This window comes from Nanorana parkeri, unplaced genomic scaffold, assembly GCF_000935625.1.
Source record: "Nanorana parkeri isolate BGI_ZX_2015 unplaced genomic scaffold, ASM93562v1 scaffold1225, whole genome shotgun sequence".
In the NCBI taxonomy this organism is placed as follows: domain Eukaryota; kingdom Metazoa; phylum Chordata; class Amphibia; order Anura; family Dicroglossidae; genus Nanorana; species Nanorana parkeri.
In genome coordinates this window covers 240745-250500 of record NW_017307493.1, presented here as the reverse complement: position 1 = coordinate 250500, position 9756 = coordinate 240745, and the positions used below count along the sequence as shown (strand labels likewise).

At 41.0% G+C, this 9756-nt stretch overlaps 1 protein-coding gene across 1 annotated transcript; it reads left to right on the top strand.

Moving 5' to 3' along the window:
* Window positions 1-3494: 3494 nt before the first annotated feature.
* Window positions 3495-7528, top strand: GSC2 (goosecoid homeobox 2). The gene is made up of 3 exons (XM_018568660.1): window positions 3495-3804; window positions 4345-4595; window positions 7427-7528. The coding sequence occupies exons 1-3, from the start codon at window positions 3501-3503 to the stop codon at window positions 7526-7528; spliced, it is 657 nt and encodes a 218-aa protein (XP_018424162.1). The 5' UTR covers window positions 3495-3500.
* The last annotated feature ends 2228 nt before the right edge of the window (window positions 7529-9756 follow it).

The following is a 9756-nucleotide window of genomic DNA, read 5'->3' as shown; positions in this document are numbered from 1 at the left end:
GTATAAGGTGGGGAATATAAAGTGGTGAGGCGGCTTTAAAATGAACTATGTCACTCTGCCCTGATGGGAACTGCCAATGCAGATTGTCTCAGCAGACAGGTAAAAACATACCTAAAGTCAAAGCAGATCATGCAACTGCAATGGCTCCCTGAATCAGTGGTGACCCAGAACTGTACAGCTACACAGTAATTACATCAAGATGATCATAAAAGAGACAGGAGATTTCTATGGGGCCCCATCACACATAGTCATACTCTCCTTATAACGAACAAGGTAGTATGTGTTTTCATTCACAATGGAAACAATTTGTCAGCAGTGCATGGTGATGTGAAATGTTTGCATTATAAACAAAATAAATACAATGTCATTATTTCAGTGAATTGCAATGATATTGTATGCATCTGTAGAATTATGTTTGTGCTCAAATATAATAATCAAATCCTAAACTCTTTTGCTTTTCATAAAAAGCAAGAACATATTTATTATCCTCAGATTCTTGAAAGCGTTTCTGACAGATTGCACTGGTTCACAGTCACACCTTCCTGTGTTGCTGGAATATTACAATGATCTTATCAAAGTAAACAGCTCCTAACCTAATCCTGCCCCCTCTTTCTGGCTTTTATTACCCTGAGATAACTCAAATCCCTTTGATAGATCTGTTTCTAAATCCCTTAATTCCTTATACAAAGGAAGAGACATTTGTTCTATTTCCATGAGCTGAAATCTGTAAGTGAGTGTGATCTTTGCTCACCTACTATTTGCTGTGTGTGATTAACTCATGCAGAGCTTTGCTATTTTTACCTAGGTGCTCCCAATAAAAAAAAAGGGAGACTTCTAATTGGGAAATTATCACACAATTATTACAGAGATTATATATCTTGCTTCTAGGGTGACATGTTTCAATGTTCTTTCTTATAACACACTGTTAGTGAAGTCCTCTTTGTCTCTTTACAAGATAGCCCTTATCTGAGATGACTTGTAAGTCCCTTTAACATGTGTACCACCCAGATTGGAAGACTTATAACATATTGCTACAAAAGGTAAAGAAATCTGGCCATTTTCCTCAACTCTTATGATTTTATTCCTATACATGCTCAGTAAACCTTTTTCTGCATAGAAAGTGTAGAGAATGCAGGCATTCATATTCAGTTGCAAATATCTTTCCATGCATTGGAGCCTGTGCATGTTCAAAATTCAAAGTGCTATTATGCCCATGCTTATGAGCAACAAAGGTACAAGCAGACATCAGATAATCATTATCCCAAACAATCAATTTTGGCTGAATCAAGCGATGGTTCCCTATGTCATTAGGCACCCACAGACAGCACCATACACTTCAAGACAACGGTTCTAGGGGGAAAGAGTGATTTCCTGTCTTTTATCATTTCAGACAATGCCCTTTGTTCTTTCCTGTGATAAGTCAGTCCTCGTGGGGCCTGGCTGCTCTCTCTATGTCTGCTACCCAGGTACATGTATGAGAGACCCCTACCCTTACCATGGATATGTATGTGGCAATCTGTGAATAGAAAATGTTTACTATTCAGGTACATGTGACCATACCCTAATATCTAGACCTGGTTCTAACAAAATACATAAGATGCTAGTTGGATCATGCCTGGTCATCTGAAATATTCAGTCAAACAGCTAAAATTGATACAAGAATAAGCAGGCCTGTGTAATCCAAGTGTGTATGTTTATAAAATGGACTTTAAGGGCATTATGACATGTGCTGACATGGGTTGTTTATTGCGTGATTATTTAAGTGAATTCTAATTTCCTATGGATCCTCAGTGAGTCTCCATGCACCAGTGCACCATTCCCATATACAGTATGACCAACAACACATGTGTTTTCAAATGTATACGTTGTGCTGCATTGAGGGTCAAGTTTGTTGGTGACTGCAAGGATGTGCATTGGGGCCCATTAGAAACGAATGTGAGCGCATCCAAAATTGGAATTTGATCATGGCGGGGAGTGGGGGAACGGGGACAGATGAGTGACAGCAGACCATGGAAAATTGGGAAAGGTAGAGAAGGCAGAATAGGAGGTGAATGGAAGTTAAGTGACAGAAGGCAAACCTTGATCTGCCTGATCAAAGAAAGGCAAAAGTGGAAGAGCAGAAGCACAGAAAAGATGATCATGAATTATGGGAAAAGAGAGAAGGCAATGGGATTTGTTCATGAGCAGGGGTGGAAGAGGTCAAGCATAATTTGATTATGGAGCATTTTAAGAAACTGGTACTTTTTGAATGGTACTCCAATGAACCACACCCACATTGCATTATGCTGAAATGCATAACAATGCACTACCACGCTTTGCATCCCAAAAAGGGGTCAGATGCTATTTCCTGTATGTTGGCAGCCCATTCAAAATTAATGTACTTTCTTAACGCAGTACATGCTAATGTGCAATGTAACAGCTGTGAAGCCAGCCAGGCCTCCTATGCTGCAGCCTAATTTTTGAATCTTTGCTCAGCTGCAGAACAAAGCTGACAGCAGAATATTCCCATCCAACTCACGTCTGGGTGTTTTGGATGCCTGCATTCTCCACCATGTGCTCCACCCACTGGTCTCTACATCAGTACAGCACACAATAAACACCTAGCCAGGGCTAAGAATCATCATGTGAGCAGCTTGACAGGGCTGTGAATCATGTGCTATATATGTGTGTGTGTGTGTGTGTGTGTAAAGAGTGATCTGCAAGTGACATGATTATAGAGACTTGTAATGAAGACAGTGACTTGCTTATACGGACTTGCAATAAAGATAGTGACCTGCTTATAGAGACTTGCAATGAGGAGAGTATAATACAATAGGATTCAGGAGATATGCAAAGATATTGGGCTTGCTACAGATACAGCATCTTATTCTTTTGTATTACCACTTATTTAGTCATTAAGTTCCATACAAGAGACAGGGAAGGAAATTAAAGTGTTTGTATGTTATTTTTACCCAACTAAAACTCCAACATTGATTCCTTGGTGCCATTCCCTGAAACAGCTAAACAAAGTCCAGTGCTATATTTGAGCTTAATATGACAGCTCTGTCTGATTGTACAGGTATTTTAGAGCAGAGCTGAGATGGGATAATTGTTCTTTCTAATCCTTCTCTGTTGTGTAGAAGCAGTTTTGATATCAGACCCTTTCCCCACACACAATGCCCATCACACAATCTGCCTAGCGCCCCAGATGTAAGAAGCAGATTTTTTATTTTTTTTCCAAGCTCTGCTTGGATTAAGGAGATCTCAGATGCACAACTCACAGTGAACAAAACCGCCTGAGATTAGAGGGCCAGTTATCGTATTCACTGGGGTTTAGCATTTCTGTCCGGGGATTACGGGGGCTTTTTTTTTCCCTCACATAAAATAGTTTGGAGTTATAAAGTGGCAGCTTTAGCGGAATGAAATAAAGGTATTTAAAAATAGAGAAAAATCAAGCAATGAAAGGACACACTTTAAGCTAAAAGTATTAAAGGTAACAGGGGTCTCAGTGAGTACGCAAGATGAGGTGTTTTATAAGGACAGGAATCATAGTACTGACAAACGGAGGACAGGAAGCAATGCAGAAACAAACTCCTACTATGGCACCAATCAAGCAAAATGCTAAAAACAAGATTCAACAATCATTCTCTATTGAAACCATCCTATCTCTTCCTTCACCTGAAGTAAAACAACACAGCTGTCAGAAGACAGCATTGTGGGCACAGAACAGGCAAAGCCAACAAGAGAACCAAACCATGGCTGTGTGCAGTTGTTGTTGTTGTGTACATTCCCATCATCAATCTGCTCAGGATCCTTCGTGGCTTGGTAAGTATTATGTTCTCTTACTTACAACAGCAAAATACAATACCTGTACTGAAAGAAATACATAGGCTGCTATTGATGATATCCTGAAAATGCTAGTTGCCTGATTGTCTCTAACGTCATTACTTTCTGAATCGGAAGTCAAATGGGAAATCAGACACCTGACCCCCAAACTTGGGGGTCAGGGACTCGATTAATTGAGAGCGTTGGACAGTTAAAACGCCACACAACCAGCATTTTTAGGAAGAGATATAGCAATATCAGCCTACATAGTATTGTTATTACAGATTTACTTGAAGTATTTGTTTTTAGATGGTCTTCAGGATATAAAAAACTAAAACATAAGTAGGTACACATGCATTGTACATGATGAATGGAAAGAACTTTGGCCGTAATTTCTATTTTTATTTAATGGTTGCTAAAATTCTCAAGAACTTGTGCTTCCTATTTTTTTAGCTTTTGATTTCCGACAATTATTTACATGTTTTCTGTTCTTATGCAACATCAATAGTTTTTCTTCTCTCTTTGACCACTTTAATTCAGCCACACAATTTCACTGGCCCCTTCAAATGATGCATGCCTTCCCTGAAGATGGGTCAACACTTGGCCAGAAGACTGCTCCAGAAGTAAATGCATTTCCACTTAATCAGCGCCGAACTCGCCGTCACCGCACTATATTCACTGAAGAACAGTTGCAGGCTCTGGAGGAAACTTTCCACCACAACCAGTACCCAGATGTGATAGCTCGAGAACAGCTAGCAGGACGAATCCAGCTTAGAGAAGAGCGAGTGGAGGTAAGATAAAGCAAAGTATTTATGATTTACAACATAACTTGTAAGAGTAATGCAGGTTGCACTGAAAGTCAACTCTAAATTGATATGTCAGGTTTTAGTAGATATTAAAGAGTTAAACCACACAGCGGTTTCTAAAATGTTTGAGGCACCTTGCACATGTCGTTCTGATCAGGACCACCTCTCAGTTTTTCATGTGAACCTGATCAGAAGCACAGTGCTAGTCTAGGGGGAATCCCTTTACATGTCTACATCCAATTACCTCACAAAAAAAACAAAAAAGACTTCTATTTTGGCAGACCTGACACATGTCCATTTACATTGGACTGTCCAAAGACCTAACATGGGTCTGGTTAGTTCAGTCAATGGAGGAAAAACTGAATGGACATGGGTGTCACAAGAGTGACACCCATTTCATACTGCTACGATCTGTTCATGGATATCCTGCTGATCGTGGCGCTTATGTGAATGGAGCCTTAAGGACTCTATTAGTGAGATCTCTGCACTTGATATCATGGGTCTGTAAATCTGATGTGGCCATGGGGGGTTTCCACTGTCCCCATGTGCTGTTTTATTTATTTCATATAACGGAGAATGCTAGACACTTGAAGGTGGGTGGGAACACCCAAAATTCCTAGGCAGGCAGAAACAGTCGGGAATTAGAGAAGAGAAGTCCTGTTGTTGGAGTATCCAAGACATGTAAGAAGCCAGGGACTGACTCGTCTACTCAGGATCCAAGAATAACTCAAATATTGCTTTTCAGGTATACTGACCTTCAAATGAATACAGATGCTGAATTTGCAAAGAAGATGAACGGTGTGTGGGTTGACCAAAGTGTAGAAAAATCTTCTGAGCTAAAACTTTTTTTTTTAACCCAGTTTTGTGCTGGACATATAAGTGGGATTTTATAACTCTACTTTACAAATAGGAATTAGAACAAACACTACTGTTAATATTTCTTGGCAAGTCAGTTTAATTTAATTCTATGTCTGGATGGACTTTGATGGATTGATTTATTCTAAACTGGTATCAGAGTGTATGCTGTGTCTCATAGGGGAGGTTTTACCTTCACTTTCTGCCCTTCAAATAAACAGGAAGTGATTTGAAATATCTATAATGCGAGGGAAATCCCCACTTAGGCAATTGACATCTGAACAAGTGTCCCAATTGAATTATTTGCCCTCTAATCCTGGTTTATCACTGGAAAGACCCTGCAAGTGCTGACAAATACCTGTTGATCTACCAGAAATGCACTCCTAATTTCCTGTTGTGGGTTGACAACACAGTTTATTTTTCTGGACTGAAATCACAAAAAATGGTGTCAGCCTTGCCCACATATTTTATTAAACTACTGAATCCCCCCTCTCTTTTCATCTCTGCAACATAGAGGAGAGTTGTTCAGTAGTTCAAGGTAAGAACTGGAATTACTAATTAGTAGGGTTGCACCGGTACCGATACTAGTATTGGTGCCAATACCGAGTATTATACGGTCGTGTAAGCATTTCACTGCATATCATACTGTGTACGATTATGTATGCGACTAATAAAATCTGAATCTAATGAATCTATATAAGGTAATGCTACGATACCTTAGCTGAAACCGGAACTTCTGGTCAGAGGAAGAATTCCTCTGACTGGCAGTGCCCTAGGGGAACATGGAGCCAGCTTCCCCTGCGATCAGGAAGCTGGGTGGCAAGTAATGACCCACCTCCCGGCTTCCTGATTGTCCGGGAACCCGGCTCAGTGCTGATTGGCCGGGAAGCCAGTTTCCGGCCAATCATCATCGAGCTGGCCGAACAACCACCTCCTTGCTGATTGGCTGGGAAGCTGCCTTTCCAGCATAGAGCCGGCTTCCCGGCCAATCGGGAAGCGGGTCATTACTCACTGCCAGGGCTCCTGTTTGGCTGGGAAGCCGCCTTGATGCTGATTGGCTGGGAAGCCGGTTTCCCGGCCAATCACAATCAAGCCGGCCAAACATGCAGCCGGCTTCCCCTGCAATCAGGAAGCCGGCTTAATGCCAGCGGAAGCACCGTTATCAGTACCCAGTATCGGCGAGTAACGAAAGCAAAATATTGGTACTCGTACTCGTTACCTAAAAACGATATCGGTGCATCCGTACTAAATAGACTCCTTGAGATAACACAGGAAGTATGCACAGGACAGCTCTGAGTTTCTGACATGATCAACAGGCACTTACTGAACAGATATAACAAAGTGCTTTCAATGTTATGTTGAAGCGTTCAAAGAAGTAAATAAGAGAAGTTCATTGTTCGGGTTTACCTACACATGCTGTTCTACTTACCTTTAAGTGAACCTAAAGTGTATCCCTAGCCCAAACTTTTTTTGTAGTTTTGGGTAGCGTAATGAAGGCTTAAAACTCCTGTCGGAATAGTCTCTAAGATTCTAGCCAAAGCCAAAAAAATTGTGGCTTTAGATACACTTTAAAGGTAAGTAGGACTGTCACTTCTGTGACCCAAGAGAAAAAAAATTCAAGATCTTGACACAATGGTACATATGCCTCTCCATCCTACAAACAATATTCTTCTCTGCCTCAGGCTGATGTTGGTGCTATGAAAAGAATAGAGAAACTTTAAGTAGCACAGAAGCCAAGTTCATACCAGCCAATTGTAACACAGTATTTAGTGTTTCCAAAATAACATATCCATCCAAAGTACAATAAATGGATTATGGAAAGTAGTGGTTACAATTTCAGAAAAAAACGAACATATATAGGGCCTAAAAATGGTTTAAGCTTTTTTGTATCCAATTATAATTTTTAGTTTGACTACTTCTAGATCATTAACCAGTAACAACATTTCCTTTTGTGGCCTTAGGTATGGTTTAAAAACCGCAGAGCAAAGTGGAGGAGGCAAAAAAGAGTCACAGCATCTGTCCTCATCCTCCAAGGGAAGAAAAACCTGAATGACTCTTGCTAGCAGCCAATACCATGCTATGGAGGCAGAAACAAACCCTTTTCTCTTAACTGTTAAATGTTTTCTAAGTTCCAGATCATTGTACCAATATAATAAACGTTTACTAGATGTTAGTTCTTTTTTTATGAAATTTTAAATGTAATTGACACATTTTGGGAATTTATTTTCTGTGCTTTTATTAAGTTGCTAAGCAAATGTATTCTGTAACAAAACAAATGACACCATTTTTGAATGCAAAATGTGACAGGTTGTGCAGCAGTTTCATCGGTGTGCCAGTGTCCTATCTGAGTAACAAGAAAACACGCTTTAGAATTACGAAAGAAGAAATATTGGGACTTGCTGGGTATCGAATTTGAAGTCTTTCACATCACATCACATCAATAAATGTTTTTAGTAGGGATGCACCGATACCGGCTTTTTGGTATCAAGTAAGAGTACCGATATTTTGCTTTTGGTACTCGCTGATACCGACTACCGATACTGTTGCTTCTGCTGCCATGGAGCCGGCTTCTTGGGCAATCAGAAAGCCGGGCGGTGGGTAATGACATGCCGCCCGGCTTCCTGATTGCCTGGGAAGCCGGCTCCATGTTGTTTGGCCGGCTCAATTGTGATTGGCTGAGAAACCGGCTACCCAGCCAATCAGCATCGAGCCGGCTTCCCGGCAAATCAGGAAGCTGGGCTGTGAGTAGTGACCCGCCTCCCTGATTGTCCAGGAAGCCAGCTCCATGCTGATTGGCTAGAAAGCCAGCTTCCCAGCCAATCAGCAAGGAGCAAGCAATTTGGCCCGCTCGATGCTGATTGGCCGGGAAGACGGCTTCCCAGCTAAACAGCGAGGAGGCGGCTGTTCGGTGCATCCCTAGTTTTTAGCATTTTATTAGCAAATCATTAATAGTTCAACATAAAAGAAGGGCTGGTACTAGTTACATGACATTTATATTATCCATAATACCTCCACATACTGTATGCTCCACCCTCTACACAGTTTATGATTGTCAGTAAACCACCATTCATTTATATCACAACGATTCAACGTGTTTCATGGACCCAGGGTTGACGTTTTCAGGAAGACGTAGCAGGCATACATCTAAAATATATAATATTATGAGCTTCGTGCAAACGTATTCACTTTAGGGTCACTTCAAAGAACAAAGGGGCACTCTGCACCTGGAGAAAAAAGTGGAATAGACTCCCTCAGGAGCTAGTTCTAGCTAGCAAATTAAACCATGTTTTATGGAGTGCGGGTAACTGTGGGCATAGTGTTCTGTTTTAGGTTTTTCTTCTCTCTTTTTTTTTTCCTTCTCTCTATAGGGTGAACTTGATGGACTTTTTTCCAGCCTGACTATGTACATATGTAATAATTTAGTTATTATCACTCTTAAAGTGGACTCTTACCCCCTTTGGCTAAAAATCACATGCATGCAGATATGAAACCGTCTTACATTCATTAGTTAAACAAACATATTTTCATTTTACTTACAATTTCTTCTTTTCTACGTCCTGGTTCTCTTTGGCAAAAGTGATGTAATATGCCCAAGTGTTGCATCCTGGGAAGGTTACATTAGCAGAGAATTGTTGGGAAATCTCAAATGTAATCTCACAAAATCTCAGGGAAAGGCATATTCCTCCCCTGGGATGACGTGCAAGGTCACATGTCCTAGTCACATGTGCCAGAGTTCCAGGAAGTAAAAGGAGATGGATTCAGTAAAATGGCCACTGATAGAAGAATGGGGAAGAAAAGAAAAATAAGGTATGTAAAGAATACAATGCCTGCAATTATCTAGAAGTATCTGTTTGTAGATTGTCATTACTGATAAGGTTGAAGTTCTTCTTTGACACAGGAGAAATAGCTCTTTGTGATAAGTGTATAAACTGGATGGTCTACACTACACAGGATGCAATTAGCTTGTCAGATCCCAGAGTGCCAGTTTTGCGGCCCCTGGGGAGAACAAAGGTCTCTCAGTTGATCTTAAACTTTCAGGGGTGCCTTGAAATTTTCATCCAGCATCATGCCTTTCCATGGTGCAGGCAGGCTGGCCCCCAGCAGCAAGGAAACAAACAATGCTAATCCAAGGAGGGTGGCATATATTCACAAAAGGATAGAACTTCACCTCCGTTCAGGCCTGCTCTGATTCCCATCCTCTGCCATGCTGCTGCAGCTTTGGCTGCTGATGTGGTGGTAGAAATCTGATGTGAAGAGGGGGACTGAAGACTCTGATGTGAAGGGGGGACTG

What these genes read in the sequence shown, in the direction of transcription:
- GSC2 (XM_018568660.1), top strand. Translation starts at nt 3,501, where the DNA reads ATGAGGTGTTTTATAAGGACAGGAATCATAGTACTGACAAACGGAGGA. An exon ending in TCAGGATCCTTCGTGGCTTG is followed by an intron (nt 3,805 to 4,344) that starts GTAAGTATTATG and finishes ACTTTAATTCAG; the next exon opens with CCACACAATTTCACTGGCCC. An exon ending in TTAGAGAAGAGCGAGTGGAG is followed by an intron (nt 4,596 to 7,426) that starts GTAAGATAAAGC and finishes TTGTGGCCTTAG; the next exon opens with GTATGGTTTAAAAACCGCAG.